General features: G+C 40.6%; 1 protein-coding gene across 2 annotated transcripts in view; it reads left to right on the top strand.

The window, feature by feature from the left end:
• clcn2c (chloride channel 2c) overlaps positions 1-19,756 on the top strand; it is a 147,067-nt gene that overhangs the window by 32,017 nt on the left and 95,294 nt on the right. For both annotated transcript variants that reach the window (XM_018684061.2, XM_018684062.2), the window contains exon 2: positions 11,517-11,667. In XM_018684061.2, coding sequence (XP_018539577.1) covers positions 11,517-11,667 — 151 coding nt within the window. The remainder of the gene's footprint in view (positions 1-11,516; positions 11,668-19,756) is intronic.

Below are 19,756 nucleotides of genomic sequence, written 5' to 3'. Positions count from 1 at the left end.
ATAAGTTTGCTGAACAGTGTGTCCCCCAGCTCATGTGTGTCTTTTCTGTGTGTATGTGTGCGTGTGTTTGTGTGTGTGTGTGTGTGTGTGGGGGGGGGGGGGGGGGGGGGGGGGCTGGTACAGGGCAGTGCCATGGTGGTGCCTTCCCACGTCCCAACCAAGCACGTGTGAGAGGCAGAAACAGACAGAGAGGCGAACACTGCAAACCATTGTGCATAAATGTCTTTTCTCCCTCCTTTCCTCCCTCAGTCTCACCCTGTTCTCACTGGGACTCCATTGTCTGTTCCCTGACCATAGTTTCACTTCGTCATAGATTCAGTGCCATTATTTGAAAATGTGAAATAAGCATACACCCTACACCTCCCCATTCTACACCCCGGAGTTTATTAAAGATATATAAAAAGTCCAATCCTCCTTGTACTGTGGGCACTAATTAACACTATTTAAAACCCAGCATTTGAAGAATCATATTTTGTGACTACTTTTGTAGTAGTTCACACGGCCAGGTTAAGTTAATTACATGGTTAATTTTGTTCACTATCTTTCTATGAATGGCCTCAATTCCTATGCTAAAAAGACTGATAAAGTAAAAATCCCCACTGGTTTGCACTTGGCAGGCAAACTTAAAATTACAAGGTTTGATCAAAAAGCTCTGAGACTGCCCCATAACCAGCAAAAACTATACCTGGTTTAAATTTGGCTGCAGCCTCCTTTGAAGCAGTCACCTTGTGCAGAGATACACCACTCCCGGTGCTACTGCCGCGTTTGAAATGCTCTCTGGAGGTCCCATTCTGTATGTCAAATATCGTCTGCAATGCGCACTGGATCTCCTCCACTGAATTTCATTTTGGGGAGGAGAAAAAGGACATAGGGAGCCAAATCTGGCGGGTCGGGAGCAACTATTGTGCTGGTGCGGCCAAAAAAACTTGTGTTAAAAAAAAGAAAGGAAAAAAAGTCATGATGGAGCCACCAATTGCCATCGCACCAAAGGTCATTTGCGCTGAATGTCAATGCTAACAGTCTGACACTGGCAGGTGAATTCACGTGCACAATGTCAGAAACAGTCAAGAATGACGCACCCTCTCTCATCTTGGAGACTGCAAGCTCTTCCACTGTGATGGACCTCACAGATTTCGACACAGTGCTGCTTGTGCTCCATGGTGACCAAGTGGTCACAAAAATACATGTAACGCAGGTCCAGATGTTGATCACACAATGATTAGAAATACTGATTCACCACAAGTTATTTCTGCCACCTGCTGCATGCATGTTATTATGCCATGTACCACTCGTTCACAGCAGGAACAGTGAGGACAGCAGGACTCTGAGCTTTTTTATTGCACCTGGTATAAGCGCTTGTGTTATCTACTGATGATTGGGATACATTTTTATATAAACAGTGCAAACTGGGCAGTCAAATGTATTGTTATTTATGCTATATAAGCCTGGTGTCTTTTCTGCTGTCAAGTCTGAGAGCATTTAGAAGAGTTAGTGTCATAATAACTGATGTGGTGATGTGTGTCAGCAGGTAAATGCAAGTCAGGGGGCCACAAAGAACTTTTATGAACATGTGTTAACTGGAATGATAGCAGGAACTAACTGATACATTATGCAGCTTTTAACAGATTACCTTTGAATTGCTTATTTAGCCTAGTGCCTGTTTTTATGAATCCCACAAAGTGGCATAAATGCCAAAATGGTGAAACAGCCGTAGAGCAGGAGGGGATTATTTTTTTCCCCCCGTTTATTTTTACTCTGCAAGTCATAATGTGTGTTTTTGAATGTGTACTATGCTGAGCTCAGTGTGGTTTGAGTCACAGTACACTGCTGTCAACCATGTCACCTGAACAATTCCCCTAATGGGATTCTGTCCACCAGAGCAGCTCCTGCACTGACTTGACACCCTCGCCGTTCACTACAGTGTCCTCATTCTGACTCCCTCCCTGTGTGTGTGTGTATGTGTATACTGTATGGGATGGATGGTAAAGAGAGCTTTATGGCAGCATGTTTAGAAGTGATGGACCACACTTATTGAATAGTGTGCTTTTGTTGTTGTTATGTCAGAAGTCTGACCAGAGATGCCAGTGTGGTGTGGGAGAATTTCTATCAGTCTGAGAACCTTCTTTGAGGGCTTTCTCACCCTGCCTTAAGGAGGTGCTAATCCACTTGAAACCATTTGGGACTTTAAGTGGACAGTTTATTCTAAAACTCCACTGTCTAAATGCCATTTCAGAGGTCTTTTCACTCTGAGAGTCCTTCTGTATTTGAGGTGATTTCTTAAAAATTCTGTGTACATTGGGTTAGGGTTTGCCATGCAGACAATTACCGTTTATTCCTTTATACACAGCTCTTCTCAAACAAACAAACCAGTACACCCTTATCTGTTCTAGAGGGTTTCAAGGGTTCACTTGGTTCCTAGTGACAAAAACCTGACCTGAGACCATGTTCTTCTGCCACCTTAAAATGAATTTCAGCTTTGACCCTAAACTTGCTGATCTCAATAACGCACATCCAGTTGGATTCTGGCATTGATGGAAGGCATAACTTTTGACCGTGATAATTTCTCTGTGAAGCAAAAAGGTGGAAAAGTTCATCTGAACCCCCAGAGTCCTATAACACTACTAATTAGAAGTGACACTGATAGTAGGTTAGAAAATTAATAATAATGTCAGCCTTTCCAACCATGACTGCATAACCATAGATTTTAAAGTTACGCAGTATACTACAATTATTTGGCTGAAGGGAGTTTCAAAAGCAAATCAATATTAGCGCTGGCCTTCAAAACCGCATATGGCTTTAAACCTTAGAAGGAAGGACAAAGAGTGATGGGAGGGAAGGCTCTGGAAAGAGCAGGAGAGCAGTTTGCCAGCAGAGCTGAATGCACCCAAGTAAATATGGGTTTTCTTAATGAGGCAACAGGAGAGTGCACCTGCTGCTCACACTCATTCACTCACACACTCACACACACACACATGCACACACACACACACACACACACACATGCACACACAGTCCACAGGTGAATATCAGAGTGTTGCTGGATCTGTGGCTTTTTCCTGTGGCAGTGGTCAAGACGTGGCACTAATACCAATGTGCAGCTGCCAGCCTGCCATTGGACCAGATTACTGGAGCGAGAGAATGAGGCAGCAAATGGACAGAGAGAGGTAGTGAAAGAGCAAGAGAGAGAAAGAGGGAGATTCATGCTGTCACTGTAGTACAGCATTAGTGTAACGTCTGTGTAACTGATGTGGAGAAGATAGAGATGAGGGGAAGAAGTTACACTGTGTGTGTATGTCTGTGTCTGTGTGTGTGTATGCTTAATTTGTCTTCTGGGAAATTGTAGCTATTTGACCGAATACTCATATCAATGTAACTGAAACTCTGGAAGATAATTAATATGTATATTGCACAACCTAGAGTATCTTTCTTTGAAAAGGAGGTTGTTGTTGGACTGGTGTTTTTCCACTTTAATGTATGCTTTGGTGAGTGAGTGTGTACTGTAATTCACTGCGTGTCTTTGCTCCCCCAGTAACACTAACATTAGACAGGTGTGAAGCCTCCATCATTAATCACTAGCCATTCCTCCACTGTTCACAGCTGCACTCTTTCATTCTTCTCTCTTCCCTTCCTCCATCTTTTTTCTTCCCTCCCTCCTCCTGAATGCACAGTTAGAATCTAAATTCAGCTCACATCATAGGGTGGATTCTGTACATAGTGCCAAACTTCCTAACTCCCCCTCCCACACACACATTAACCCATTCTCTTTTGTCCTTTCTTTTTTCTTTACCTTTCTTTGCAATCTGTCCATCACTGCCACACTGCTTTCTTCAGACACCTCCTGCAGCTTTTCCTGCCTCTTATTCTTCTGTCATTCTGTCATCCGTCCATCCATCCTTCCTTCTTTTCTTCCTTGTGTTTGTCCAGCTCTGGGTCAGTGTGAGAGAGGCCCTAAGGGTTGGCATGGCAGCCTGGCACATGCACACAAGAACTCCTGATTAGCCCCCTGGGGTGCCCCACAGGAGTATTGGGAAATCTTTATTTACTGTACATTCTTCCACATCTCACTCCTTCAGCCTCTCTCCTTTTGAAGATTGTTTTTGGATTCTATTTTACAAATACAGTCCTGCTGTTCGTGGGGGTCTATATTTATCAGACTTCTAGGAATTACACTGAATGCTCTGAAGAGCCAGCTTAGTAGTAAAAGAGTTCATTGCTGAGTGTGACGAAAAAGACATTTATCACATGACCTACTTCTTCACTTACTTGTAAGAATACCCATTAAAGGAGATTTGTGCAGATTTTACACATCAAAGTGTTACTGCTTATATGAAAAAAGTTGTATAAAACCTTCTGTGGCTCCAGAGGGAGCGGTGTCAAATTGAATCAATTGCTGCAAGTGATGTCATTTGAGTCAGCATGGCCTGGGTCTGAAGACTACCATCAGGTAATCAGCATCAGGTTTTGACAAGGAGGAGGAATGCATGTCACAAGAAAAACAACATTCCTCTCTCTCTCTCTCTCTCTCTCTCTCTCTCTCTATATATATATATATATATATATATATATATATATATATATATATATATATATATATATATGATATTACCATTCTTTTAAAATTGAAGCACCCTTGGCCTCAGGGGACTCAAACAACTCTAACAACTGTTGTTTAAATAGCCTGGAGCTCTAACAGCACCTGGATGACTAAGAATCTTAACAGACATCTAAACTGAAGCAACAACAGTTACAGGAAATTTGATAAATAGCTTTTATTCTTCAGTTTGTCAGTAGGAAAAAAGCAAAGGGGGATGGGGGTAGAATTAGAAAGATGCAGTGTTCTCCCTCCACAACTTTAAAAAAGTCTTTACAACATCAAATTCCTTCCCCCGTCCCACACAGTCTCAGTCCTCACCCTTTCTTCCTTCACTCCTCTAACACTGTCCATCTTTTAGATTAATCGCACAATGATTCTTTCAAATTCTGTTCTTCCTTCCTTCCCACACAAGTGTGCTAACACACTTGCACTCACACACATAAAAAACAGTAGGAAAAGGTATGTGTTGAACTCCCCCCACTACCTGTTATTGTATGGATGTTTTGAAAAGGAAGGTTGACGAACCAGAAAGAATACCAACTTATCTGCTTTTTGTCTCCTTTTACTGCACCACTCTGAATCTCTCTGAGTAATCAAAATCAGTGCTCCCCTGCGCTCCCCCATTTGCTTCACACGCATTCACATACCCTCTCAGACATGAACACACATGCACACACACTATCAGGGAGCTCATTAGGTGAAGTGAGTAGTGGCATGCTGGGCGAGAACGGTGAGGCTCCTGGTCATTTGGGGTTGACTGCTTGGATCGCACCCAGCTCTGTATGTGCGTGTGAGTGTGTGTGTGTCTTCAGCTATGTAGTCCCATTCATCCATATTTCAGGGGTTTGTACCCTCTTTTGGGGTCCCCATTATACTGGCCCAGACTTGTATGTAGTTGGCTTTGACTCACATGCAATGCCACACAAGATAGTAAAAAAACACACACACTAAAAAAAGGCTTTTGTGCCTTAAAGTTCTCAGTGGCCCCACATTACCTTTGTAAAAAATTGACTTTGCCAATCTTTGTACTACTGGATTTCTATAGTTGTGTCTTCACTTTACTACACTACTGTTTTGTAGTTTTGTGTGTGTTTGATCAGCAGTCATATGTCCCTACAAGAACGGCAAAGAAAAATAAATGATAGATAAAGATTTTCCATAGATTTCCATGTTTAGAAACACAGTCAAACTGAAATTGAGATTTTCCTTACTCTCTGTGTTAGGAAACTGTATGGAAACTATAAGCTATGATGCAGCTGCAGCCTTGTGCTTATTTTTTTCTCTCTCTCTCTGTCTCTCTCTCCCAGAATTATAATCAGTTTTCAGATTTTGCCAGAGAAGTCTTCTATCCCCAACATCATCATTCATTCATCAGTTCATGACATCAGTTTTGGTGTCACAGCACTTGAAGGATTTTTTTTTACTGTCCTGTGTGTTGAGAAACTTCTGCCACCATGAATTTCTGACAGGTAGTAAGGTTAAAAACAAAGTTGTTGTATTTAATTTCCTGAAAATGTCACATTTCAAATATAGGTTTATTTTACTCACCTATTATCTTTGTCATTTATTGATTGATCTATCAAGAATTCTATTAAAAAAAGACAGTACTAGTGGATTTAGATGAGTTCACTCTGGTTGGTTCAAATAACACACCTAAGCTGACATACCTTGAATGTTAAAATTCATTCTCAGAATCTCAATTTCTGGAAGACTACTGCATCAAAAAAACACAGGTCAAGGACAAAGGTTTGACTTATCTTATCTCCCACGTCTGTCCCACCTGTTATCTTGTCTGCTTTGAGTGTTATTAAACAAGGTCAGCTGACCCCTTGAAGCGTATTTATGGTTTTCATCTCAGTGAAACTGTCACTTGTTAATTACAGGTTTGTCAGTTAGTCTTTGAACTGTGTTGTTACGTTCATGTTAAATGTTTATTGTGGTTTGTCTTGGAAATGTCTCATGGTCTGTCAACAAATGACAGATTTGATAAGATCTTGCCACATAGTCTGACCTGGTTCTTCCCAGTGACCCTTCATATTGATGCTAGAATTATTCGTCACCCGTGCCCTCTCCCTTGCCCCAGCGGCCAGCACAATGAGTCCAGGACAACCCGTTCATCTGGGATCAATTAACCCAGGCAGGCAGGCTCAGCTGAGTGCCCGTTTCTGACTATGCTCAACATAATGATAGGCTTTCAACCAGTAATGCCTTTGTTCTGGATGGGTCTGTTTGTTTTCTTCCTCTGGTCAGATGCGAGTTTCAAGGGGGTGCATCTGAGAAGGTCTATTTCTGCCCTCTTGTTTTCGGGTCTTTTCAGTTTCCATCGCGTTTGAAGTCTCCTTACTTAATTAAAACTTAGGGCTGGCGATCATGAATGTGGCCAAGAATGCCATGCAGAATGGCATCTTGGGTAGAACAGCGGTTGGCATTTGATGTCAGAAACCCCAAATCGCTCCTCAAATGTTTCCCTTGTTGATTTTCCCTCTTTTTCCCACTGTTTGTGTTCATTCCTTCCCTACTCCTATATTGAACTTTTACATGGATCCCACAAGGTATTTTGAGGCTTGTCAGTCAATTAATTCTTTCTACTAATTATGGTTTTATTATTCAGATATGGTTTTGAATTGGAACCACATTTTTGCAAATGGGGACTCATCAAGAAACTTTTCAATTCTTTTGAAAGTGTTCTGATGCTGCTTATCTATTCTTCAGTGCTGCACTTTTGTCTATATCATTGGTCATGAATACATCAACATGTGCATAATGTTGAGCTAGCACTTAAATGTGTGGCTAAACTAAACAAAAAGCTGCATTGATGCATCAATATATCATCACTGCATGACAATCATCTCATGCAAGGGAGAATGTCAGTCTAATGTGTTTAGGCAATTTCTGCAGAATAGTCAAACAACTTTTGTTGTCCTCAATTGTACTCACATTGCCCTTGAAATCAGCTAATGTTAATGTGTAAAATTTGACTAATTAAAAATACAAAACAGTGAACATACACTTTGTGCAGGGAAAGAGAAAAATGTTTGAAAATCAAAATGTTTTTTGTATTTGGCATGAATCAGAGCCAGAATTCAATAAAACCTGGAATTGATGAGCACAGTCTCAGTCAAATTGATAATATCTAAATATCTATAATTTCTAAGGAATGGCTGCTGCCGACTCTTGTATCTGAACTCAGAGCTGCGATGGCATGCATTTCGGACTTGCCTGGCAACCTTCTTATGGCAAATTATGAAATGGTCACTTACCTGACCTTGGCATGAGCACACACTGTTCCAATTTTCTATTTGCAATTCTCACTTCCCAGATTTTCTAATTTCTAATTTTGTCTGCCCAGCTGTGTTGGACTGGTGTACAGTTATTCTCTTCTTACATTTTGCTTCCAAACACATGGTTGCACAACATGTGGTCAGACCACAAAGTGTGTGCATACGTCCTATGAATGGCCACACTAAAAGGCGGGGCAAAAAGCCTGTCATCGTAGAGAGGGAAAGGGTTGGGGGATGAGGGATTGATCTGTATACATTCACTTCCACTTGGTTGTACACATGGAAAGTGACAGAAGTAGTTGTGTAAAGAATGAAAAAAACCTTGAGAGAAAAGTTAAACTCCTACTTCTTAATCTCTGCACACCCACCTAATTGTTGTGTAAAGTGGACATGGTTGTTGGTGCCCCAAAATCTCTTTATAGAAAGGGATTTTAGATGCTTTTTCAACTTTGGTTGAACTATACTGAGGCCTTGAGTAGAGGCATTTACACAGCAATATTGTTCTCAGGCTTGTGCAATTTTTAACTGTATTGTTCCAGACAAGTTTGTAATATTTAAAGTAGATGAGTCATGCCTGCCCGATGCTGAGCCATTTAATAAAGTCAGCACTGGTGCTGATACTAGTGCTAACCCCAGCAGCAGAGACTGCCGGAATTTCATTGACCCTAGTGACACAATTGGCGAGGCTTTACAAATACCAAGCATGTTTAATATGGACAGAACTTGCACAAGACAGGGTAGCAATGGTCCGAAACAGCAGTAGTTCACCTTTTCACAGCATGGTTATGATGAGGCCATTGTCAAATGTGTCCAGACAGTTAGACTTGACTTGAACCCATCATTCCTGTTAAATGTTGCCTGTCATTTATTCAGATAAATGCCCTTGATCCTCTGTTTTGACTGACAACGCTACAACTTAAAATCCTGTACTGCTGTCAGTCAACCTGCTGTGATCATTGACCCCAATAAAACACCAGTGAACTAGTGAGCTTTACTGTTCACACAAACTTGTGCAAGAATGTGTGTGTGTGTGTTTGTGTGTGTATGGCTAAAAATAGCCTGCCGGCCTCCTGTTTGTGTGCATGGCAGACAGTGTTTACAAGGTGCCAAGTGCATCTCTGTCATCACTAACAATTAAGGATAGTGAGTGAGTGTGTGTGTGTGTGTGTGTGTGTGTGTGTGCGTGTGTGTGTGTGCGTGTGTGTGTGTGCGTGTGTGTGTGGGAGTGTGTGTGTATGTTATCTAAACAGTTTCTTCCATCAGGCCATAGGGGCCACATTCCAAGAAATTTAGGCCTGTTTCCAGTGTTTGTTTTATCCTGACATACATGGAAATTTAGTGAATCTGGACATTTGATTATTAAAACAGAAATAGCAATGTACCTGTTGCTTTTCTCTGTAAACACAACCCTATCAGTCCTACAATAAAAAGGGAAGTGCCATTGTTGTGACACGGAGCATGTGTTTTTTTCAAGGTCATGCCAGTATTTTTAGATGAAAATTGATTATAGTTCATGTTTATGCTCACTGTGAACATTATTACTTGACAAATAATCTAATTTCCACCCTATGCCTCTATCCAAAGACAGATAGAAAGGCATCCATCTTCTGTATACAAACTGTACATTTATGTTTATTACAGAGTTTATGCTGCTTTTTGCACTTTATTTTTATCCTTCTGTGCCTTTTTTACATTATATTTTTATCTTTTCTATTCTTCACTGTTCTCACTGCTGCTGTAATGAGGGAATTTCCCACAAGTGGGATAAATAAAGTCTATCTTATCTTATCTTATCTTATCTTATCTTATCTTATCTTATCTTATCTTATCTTATCTTATCTTATCTTAATTTTGTCAGACTATTTTAAGATTTAGTCTCTGTCTTAATCCTGGGATCCAAAGTAGGTGTGAGTCTCATATTTAGTTAACTTTATCCCATGGAAGACTATGAACATTTTATTTTTTTTTGCACAGCTAGCTACAGGCTCCAGCACTGTTGGAGCTAATTTGAAGGTGTGCTACTGAGATGACCCAGTGCATGGAGAGTCATGGACAATTGTTTAAAAAAAATAAAGAATAAATAATAAATATCAATTTTTGTCACATAAATGTTCTCTTTATGGGCAGGTTTGTTAAATGCATTTGCTAACACAATTAAAACTATAGCAACCTTAATTATAATGATGACAATGCCGTCAACACCAACATTACCAAAAACAACATCAGTGTCAAAATATAATGCATAGCTCATATGTCATGGACTTCTTTGAAGTTAGATGGTCTAGTTCTATGCATTTACAGTTAGAATGAGACTACAGTATATTACACTCTCTGTTTCCTCCCTCCCTTGCAGCTCTGCACCACAGGGTTTCGACTTGAAGAGTAATGGATGTAATCTAGGAGATTCAAATAGTGCAAAATATTGTCACAGCTGGATCAGTTTTGCAGAACTGATTAAACAGCAGGTTTTGCATGAATTCAGAATGGCTGACAAACGTTTTGGCACTAATGTTTTTTATACCCAGTCTTTTTTTTTTCTTGAAATCCCAGAAAAAGATTTGTGTCTGTAGATATTCTGATTCAGAACATATTGGCCAAAAAGCTAATGTTGCTTCAAAGAGGGCCACCATCTGTCCAGTTTCTAACTTGTTATCTGATAAGTTTTCAGATCTGACTTTTTCTTTCTGATGCAAACTAGTCTGTACTAAAAAGATCCTTAGGCCGCATGTGTCTATGATAATGGTGATGTTTGATTGTTGTTGTTACTGATATCCAAAATTTGCTGATCAGCAACACTCATACTGCTGAAATCAGTTTTTATGACCTTGGCTGACCTGCTGAGGCTGGTTTAAATACTTCACTGTGTTGTGACGGGTGGCCAAGAGGAAATCATTAGTGCCCCTGTTCCTGTCCACCACCCAGGAGCATTATGGGAGGGGGAGCTGGTGTCTGGGCGGTGTACAAAACTTGGCTCTTCCTGTCTCTTGTACTGCTGACTTGACGTCTTTTTTTAATGTGTGTTTGTGTGTGTTATGTAGTTATGGGGTGAGTGTGTTTGTGTGTGTGGGTTGTTATACCGGGGTCATTGCTAAGGTTGAGGCTCGGCCAGTTTGGAGCCAGTGAGAAGTCATTCGATTCATCACCAAAACTGTGACACTATGTGTGTGTGTGTGTGTCCCCTTCAAAGAAAGAGATAACTTTCGGAGGTTAGTAGGATAAAGGCTCTGAAAGTATTCCTTCGCAGAGACCTGTAGGCTGACCTCAGGCCTGTAGGTGGGGTGAATGCCCTGATGGTGCAGAGGTCTTCCAGGTCATTATCAGTTTGAACAAAAGAAAAACTCTGCCAGTCGGCAGCACTGCATTGTCTTGTTACACTAATCTCTGTATCTCCTTGTTTCTTTTACAAACATGTTTGATTGGTGGAGAGGATGCACAGTTACCAGTGTAGACATTTTAATGTCAAATTAATTAATTGCACTTTTGAAAAAATTTGAAAGTTAACTGGTTCTAGATTTGACATCCCATAGTTTGGACTTCCCCCTCCCCCCTAAAGAACAATTAGTGTCCCCATATTGTTAAGGCTTGTTGGAGGTGTGTACATTGAATTAATGAGCTAACACACTTTCTGTGTCTGTTTCCAGATGTATGGGCGCTACACACAGGAGCTCGGGGTGTACGCCAAAGAGGAGGCAGCTCGACTGAGAGAGAGTGGGCAGAGGCGATCGGTCAGCGACCGAAGTCGGACCTTGGACCTGCTTGAGTACGACAAAGGACGCTGTGCCAAGTGCCGCAGTAAGTTTCATACCACAGGAGTTGATCCTGAGTCAGAGGGTCAAGCAGCCACTGTTGAAAATATCCACTTGAAAAGGAAACTTGTCTATACTATAGCATACCTAATTGTTATGTGGTTATTATTTGGGCAGCATGGTGCTGCAGTGGTTAGCAGTATTACCTCACAGCAATAAAGTTCTCAGTTTAATTCTTCTGGCTGTGGAGTGTGTAGTTTGCATGTCCTCTTTGTGCTGTAGGGGTTTCCTCCAGGTGCACCAGTTTCCTCCCACAGTCCAAAGACATGCAGGTTAGGTTCATTTTCCTGTCCAGGCCTCTCGCCCAGTGTCAGATGGGACTGGCCCAAGCCACCCTGCAACCCTCAAGGATAAGTGATATAGCTAATAGATGGATGGATTATTATCCATCTTCTTCTATGTGGGGCCAGTATATGCTGTCATTTTATATGGATAATAGAACTATACTGTGTTTTGAATAATGATTTGTTATTGACCTGCAGAGACTCAGCGTATTCCTCTGATTTGGTTTAAGAGGAAACGCTCTCCCAGCTTGTGGGGCTGAACCTTGTTGATGTGTTTACATTTTTATTATGATGTTAAAGATAAATGTCACTGATTTGGCCTCAACACCATAATTAATTAACCATTTACCAAAGACCATTTAATAAAACCTCACATTATTTAAATAAGTGCTTTCACACTTACTATTGTAGTTCAAGAAATCAATTGTAAGTATACAAATAGTAGATTTTTGGAGGCTTTTACCTGATATAATGCTGAGAGCCTGTAGGGTTTTAACATAAAAGGGTAGAATTTCTTAGAATATGTGTCAGAGATAAATGTAGAGCTGACACTGATAGAATCAGATTGCCATCCAGAGTCAAAAACTTTCTCATATCACAATGTCCTACACATCCTATCAAGCATTCCTGTCAGACATTTTAGCTTAACAAGAACAACGTTAAGCCTACCAGACAGTATTCTGGGGGGCCTGTTTTGGTACTTTAAAGAATCATGTTTGAAAATCTCTTACAGTACTGTCAGGCTTACATCCTTCTATATGTACCAATTTAGTGCTGGACCATAACATGTAATATGTCAAAACATTGGGAATACAGTTTTACCTCTTATCGTCTTATCTCAAGAAATTAAAGGATTCTGAATTTATTTACATTTCATTACTAATCAAAAAAGGATTCAATTAACTTTCCTTTTGTGTCACAATCACACCATGCAGCATAATAAGAACTAACATACTAAATCAATTTGCTCTTAGGGTTAGGATTACTACTTTATATGTGGGGAAAAATACATCTGGAACAGCTGAAACTTGCCTCAAATTCAAAGAAAATATGGTATTAACAAGCTTGCAAATTCAGGGACTATCAATTTAGAATGCAAAAACATCACACCATCTTTACCACCATCAAATAAAATCAGCAGACAATCAGTTTTTACCCCTCAGCTTTAATGCAGTTTGCTTCTCCTCCAGCAGCTCTCTATCTATTTCTTGACATCTCCTCATATATGATATACTTGACTGAGGCAATTTCAATCCATTGATAATGAGGTGAGCCTTGGAACAGACTGTGCTGTGGTACTAAAAAGGTCAGGAACAGTGTTTTACTGGGCTTTTCATGTGTATTTTAATGTCATTGAATGTAATATTTTACTACAGACTGACCTCCAATTCACTGACTGCACAACTGTTTCAGTTTCTGGAAAGCATCCCTAATGTACCAAAGAACCTAGATAGCTCAAGAATGAGACAGTGATGTTATAAACTGTATTTACTCGCTCACGGCAGCTTTTGGAGGGAGGTTGGTGGCTTCATTAAATTTTTGGAAATTTTGAGATGATCAGAACTTGGATAGAAATGGATAAATTATTACTGACAGTTTCTGAACTGAACAGGATTGAAAGAGAAGAAAACCGAAAAAAAAACAAACAAAAACAAAAAACAGGAAAACAATCTCACTGAACTGAGTGATGACTCAGTTCAGGAAGGTCATGTAATTTTTCATCACAGCTGCAGTGGCAACTGTTAGGATTAGATAGTACATTATAATTGCCACATTAAAAGAAATAGTAACAGTATACGCTCAATAAAGCAGCCTGAGCCATCTTCAGCATCACTGCCCAAAGGGGGAACATCATTTCTACATTACCTTGGTGTTGGAAATGTACTGAAGACACTTTTGCTGGTCTAAAATAGACTTAATGCCTTACTGCTTTTTGCTTTGGGAGCATTGATCATGTTGGACAGTGGGATAGGAAGGAAAATTGAAGAAATGCTGCAGTGCTGAACAACCTTCACCAGAAAAACCCTTTGCATGGATGTGGAAGTGTGGACGACGACATGTCGGTGTAGCCAGTATTTAAGAGCACATTACCCCACCTTTGTCTTTGTACTGTTGGTGGTGAAAATAATAAGTGTATGTGTGTGTGTCTGTGTGTCTGACCTAAGTTACTTTTGGGGTTAGGCAAGTAGTGGTTTTGATCAGGGCTGGGGTAAGTATGTGAGTCTATGTAAATTCCCCAAAAGTGACTAAAGTAAATGTGTGTGTGTGTGTGTGTGTGTGTGTGTGTGTGCATGGCATGTGATGAGATTAGATAAGATTTTGTATAGGACTCATAACAGCATAAAACAGGCTGTAAGCACAAGAAGGAAATGTTCATTACACACACTCTCACTCTGACACACTCTCACTCTGACACACCCACACACAAACACACACCATCATCTTTAGACAGTAACTCTCAGTGATGCAAAAATTCAAACTGTGGTTCAGCTTTATTTGTCCAAAAGTCTGATTTGGTGACCTGCTGGCACTTGTGAAACCTACAGTATAGTGGCTTTGTCCCTCTTCTCGCCCTCTCTCCTTATCTTTTGTCTCTGTGTCCTCTTTATGATGTTTCATTGTGGGTAGTGTAGGAACTATGTTTTGACAAGGAAGAACAATGTGTGAAATGTGTGAAAAGGCTGAAGGTGAAGAGTGCTAAATGCCAAAGCTATACAATACTAAGTCAGTGGAATAGTGACCATATAGATAACTAGAGACAGAAGAAACAGAAAAACAGAAGTAAATCCAAACAAAAAACAAACAAACTCAAACTGCTTAAGTATTGTCATGCATTTGATGAATACAGGTACATAGTGTACATTCAAACTTAGTGCAAGCATTTTTGTATCACTTTAAAGTATCACTTTATAATATAGGAACCAACTAATCAAATTCCTGTGCATGTAATGCAGATGTACAGTAACAAAGAGAAAGAAAACAATTCAAGCGAGGGTGACACCAGTGCAATACAGCAGCCTACAGTACATAGTAACTGTGATGATCTGATATGATCAAAAGCCTTACGAACAGGTTGAATGAATGCTTTTTTACAAAGAAAGAGAACTTTGGATTTTGTCGCCAGTGACTTCCATTGAAAGTATAGAGTATTAGGTCAGTAATGTCCAGCATAAACAGGAGCAAAACCTGTGTCAGTGTTCACATGGGCACCTGGCACCTGGTTTTAAGGGAGAAAATTGTGAACTTGTGCTTTGGGGAGGATCATGACACTTTTGATCAGGCTCCAGCTGATGGGGGAGTGGGGGAGACAAGCAGCGATATAAAGGCAATAATGTCTTATTGGTTGCTATTTGTGGCATTTTGAATGTGGGGTCGCAAGCTGACATTAAAGGCATCTTTAAGGGTTTTAACAAAAAGTGTCATTCAGCATCTTTGAAGCAGAGGACAAAACCAGAATGCATGAGCTGAGGTAGCCTCTTTCACATTTACCCTCTCTGGCTTTTCCCCTGTATTCATTCATGATGAGAAGTGACTATATTAAGTCACTGCTGAAGTGCTGTTGAGCATGTACACAACATTTTTCTCCACTGTAGCTGTAGTTCTGTGTAAGCAGAGTGCCCTCTGCTGTTGACATGTAATCAATGCACGCAGCACTAATAAGCACACAGATACTCTTTTGTCCTAAATGCTGCAGATCTGAGTGTGTGTGTATGTGTGTGTCCTCTGCTCTCATCTCGATGATGAGGTTTGCTCTTGTTTTTTTTGCTGGCAGCTGATGAGTCAGCTATCCATCTTCATCTTCCTCCCCCTTCTCCTCTTCCTCTCATCTTCTTTGTAAGCATCAGGACACCAAAATGCCAGCGATTGAATTGATTTGTCCCTCAGGAGGTAGCTTCAGAGATAAGAGATGTGGTCTGGATTGCATTGTGGCCACACGCACACACACAAACACACTTTTTCCCTCTGCATTCATCTCTCTGCAATGCAAACATAAAAACACTCAGTGAGGTAAGGGCATAAAACATGAGGCGACTGGCTGAAAATATATGTAAATATAAAACTGACACATACACATTCTTCATTGCTGCTGTGGGTTATGACTGCAGCTGCTGTGGGAGACAGGGAGGTACGTTGACTCTCACTTACACACACACGCACACACAAGTACACAGTATCCCCCTGCTTAGATCGGCACTGTCTTGCTTTATTATTGCTGACTCACAATGTTTTGTTATTTATATTTCATGCACACACACACACACACACACACACACACACACACACACTGAGCGAGAAACAAACACACACGCTCCTATTCATTTGCTGGTGTTTAATGATGCTGAATGGTGCAGCCAGCAGCACTATCTACAGCCTATTATCTACACTCTCTGGCCCCGTAGGAGCTTTCATAATTTCAGCTGTGTCTTAACGGAGTGTGTGTGTGTTTACAATATGCTGGTATGACTCTAGACATTGTTCATGGTGAAATGTAATGAACAGAGCAGCTTGAACAACAGGTAGCGTCTCTTTAATTATGGCCAGCAGTGTAGCAGACAGATCATGTTTGAGTCACAAGATGCTCCTGGAAGTTCAGTGTACTGTCAAGCCTGTTAATTTGTATTCAATATCAGCTTTAATCCTTGTCAATTTTTATGAAGCAGCATGAAAAGTATTGTTGTTTTTTTTACTTTAAGGGACTTGGTGCCACTGAAGTGGCTGAGAACAATCTGTTTAATTTTAATATGATTATATTGCACATCCTAAATTATGATAATAAAAGAAACATCTCAAAAGTCTAGCAGCCATTTACCTTCAGTATTGGTACATAAAGGTCTGGCTTAGCAGTACAGCTCATAGTTTCTGTGCATATGAAGGAGTCAGACCTAGGTGAACACCAGAATCAGACCTTTGTTATTTTGTGTGTTATAGATGTGTATGTGTATGTAACGAATTTAGTCCAGCTAGTGAGATAACCATGGCTAACCCTGCAAAATACATTTCATCAACCTTTCTGTAGTTATTGCTACTGATACTACAATTATATATGCTTAATAGGAGCATGAGACTAGCTCCACATTCAGGTAATGTAGAATCCTCTAGATCCATGGTTCCCAACCTTTTATTTCTTGAAGCCCCCGCGTGTTTGTGTCCAAGACAAGCTGGGCCCCCCCAGCCCCAACCCCTGCCTGCACACATGCACCAAAAGAATAAAATGATTAATTACCAGCTTTTATTTACAAAAATAAACAACTCTTGTTGTGAGAGCTAAACATTAAGGTTAAACAGTTTTCAACAGAGTGGGTACACACACACACTCTTCCATAAGGAATAAAGATATATTTTCAGAGATGTATCAGCACCTAGGCCTATATATACAGCTCTGTCATACATCTCCCTCAGACAATTAACTAAAATGGGAAATCTGTTGCATATTGCATTATGTCAACACAGGTTCTGACACAGCAATACACCTGTTTATGTGCAGTCATTACAATAACAACAAACAGCCATAGCAATAAACACATTAGTCCTTACGTTTTCTACTCTGTGTCAGTCTGTTCATTCATAAACTAATGATCATCTTGGGCTTACATACCTATGACCAGGGGTGCGATGTCAGGTGTGATGGTTGTGACAGCCTCTAAAGTCCTGGTGGACATTGAGCCTGTTTTGGGCTTTGTTATTATTGTTAACAGGGCACTGAAGGTTGTCTCAGACAACGATGTAGTGCTGAAAGGGAGAATAACCCTTGTTACTGCATGTTTGGCCAGTCTGGGAGCCACAGTGCATCCTTTGACAATCCCAAACTTTTTGTATCTGTTTTCCTGGAAATATTTTTTGACACAGAATCAGCTTGGAAGTGACAAAGCTCGTCTTCACAGCCGAGGTATTCCACGTCCTTGAGAGTGGAAATGTAAGGGTCCATCACCCACACTTTCTTTGATAAATGCTCTTAATCTCCTCACGGAGCAGGTTCATGTGCTGGGTAAACTCTGTGCGTAAAGATGCACACACAGTGCCATCAGACTGCGTCAGCAGCAGTGGAAAATGCTGTCACTTCCCCTTTTTTGGCATTTTTGCACCTCTGTACTCGAGTTTACGCACAAAAGTGTGTCTTTACACTGCTTGACGTTTGATTCAGGTCCCTGCATCTGCTTGTTTGTCTCATTGTAGAGCATGAATGTGTCTGCCACGTTAACTGCTTTGATCCAAAACACATCAGTCATCTCTTCAAACTGTGATTTTGCAAGAATTCCTTAATTTTTTCTTGCAGTTCAATATAATGCACAAGCACCTGTCCACACGACAACCACCGTACCTCTGTGTGTATGTCAGTAATACGTCAGTAATGTTTGAGTCTGTTTAAGTCTCTTGTTAGAAGGATGAGCTTTACTTTAACAACAGTTGATAGGATGTTATTGAGGTCTTCTGAAAGGTTTTTACTGGCTAATGCTTGGTGATGTAGCATGCAGGGGAAAACTGCGCACCCTGGGGCCTTTTCCTTCAAGCGGCTGTTAAATCCCTTGTTTTTGCCTGCGGCCCTATCAGTGCAACATACGACCAGGTTTTCATAGGGCAGATTGTTGGATGAGAGATAGGAGTCCACAGCCAAAAATATATCCTGGCCTGTTGTTGCTAGATTTGTAGACATAAGAATGCCTTGTTTCAAGCCATCACCATCAATATACTGTACATAATGAGCACGGACTTGTCTGCCACAGTTGTCATTTCATCCAGCTGAATGGAAAAGGGAACATTCTTAAGCTTCTCGTGCACCCTGTTTTTGCTATTGGCAGCCATTTTATCAATTCTGTCTTTGACAGTGTTGTCAGAGAGTGGGACAGTTTTCACTTTATCAACCACCTGTGGTCCACACAGCCTCTCCACAATTCTCAGGCAGGCAGGTTTGATTAGCTGCTCTCCAATATTGTGTCTGCTTTTTAGCCTTGGCAATTAACAGCGAACACTCAAATAATGCCTCCGTGGCTCTGTGTAAATCACTACCTGCTCTTTCAAAAGCCTCTCTGATGTCTGTAGAGCTTCTTGATAGTGCCAGCTGCTGCTTCCTCTCAAAATATTCCAGACTTTCACCGATTTCCTAGTGTTTAGTCTCCTGGTGTCGTTTCAGTTTGCTTGGCTTCATGCTGTTATTAGTCTCACCACAAATTACACATTCTGGCCGAAAGTTTTCCTGTCCTTCCATAAAACCGAAATCGAGGTAATTGTCGAGATATTGGTTTGTTTTCTTTTTTTGATACCGAGGAGTCATCGGCACGTTCGTCGGCATTTGTCAGACATGGTATTTTAATCATATGATGCTGACAGCAAGAAAACGATCAGGGACAAATTACCCAGGTAGCCAATAGCTGACCTGACGAGACTGAACAGAAGTTCAGAGGTCACAGAGGTGTTGGTAATAAGTAGCTTAATAAATTTAAATGTGGACAAAAAATATGTTTTCATTTGGTTTATACAGAATTTTGATTATCCAATTGGGTGTGTTATTGGGATTTTTTAAATTTAATATGCACAAATATAATTTTGTTAACCTCACAACATGAGAGCAGACAAAGTTCTGCGCATCCCCTGTGATCTCTGGTGCCCCCCTGAGGTGTCCTGTAGATGGTGTCTTCTCTTGATGTACAACTACGTCACTGTCGTCCTCATCCACAGTTTACTGATAGTTCAGATATGCTGTTCATACACTCTATTTCTTTCTATTTCTTTCTACTTTCCTAGCACCCTTTAAGATACGAGTACATCCGGTTTTAGGTTTCTCTGTGGTGCCAT

This window comes from Lates calcarifer, linkage group LG21, assembly GCF_001640805.2.
Source record: "Lates calcarifer isolate ASB-BC8 linkage group LG21, TLL_Latcal_v3, whole genome shotgun sequence".
NCBI classification, from domain to species: domain Eukaryota; kingdom Metazoa; phylum Chordata; class Actinopteri; family Centropomidae; genus Lates; species Lates calcarifer.
This window is presented reverse-complemented; position numbering and strand designations above follow the sequence as displayed.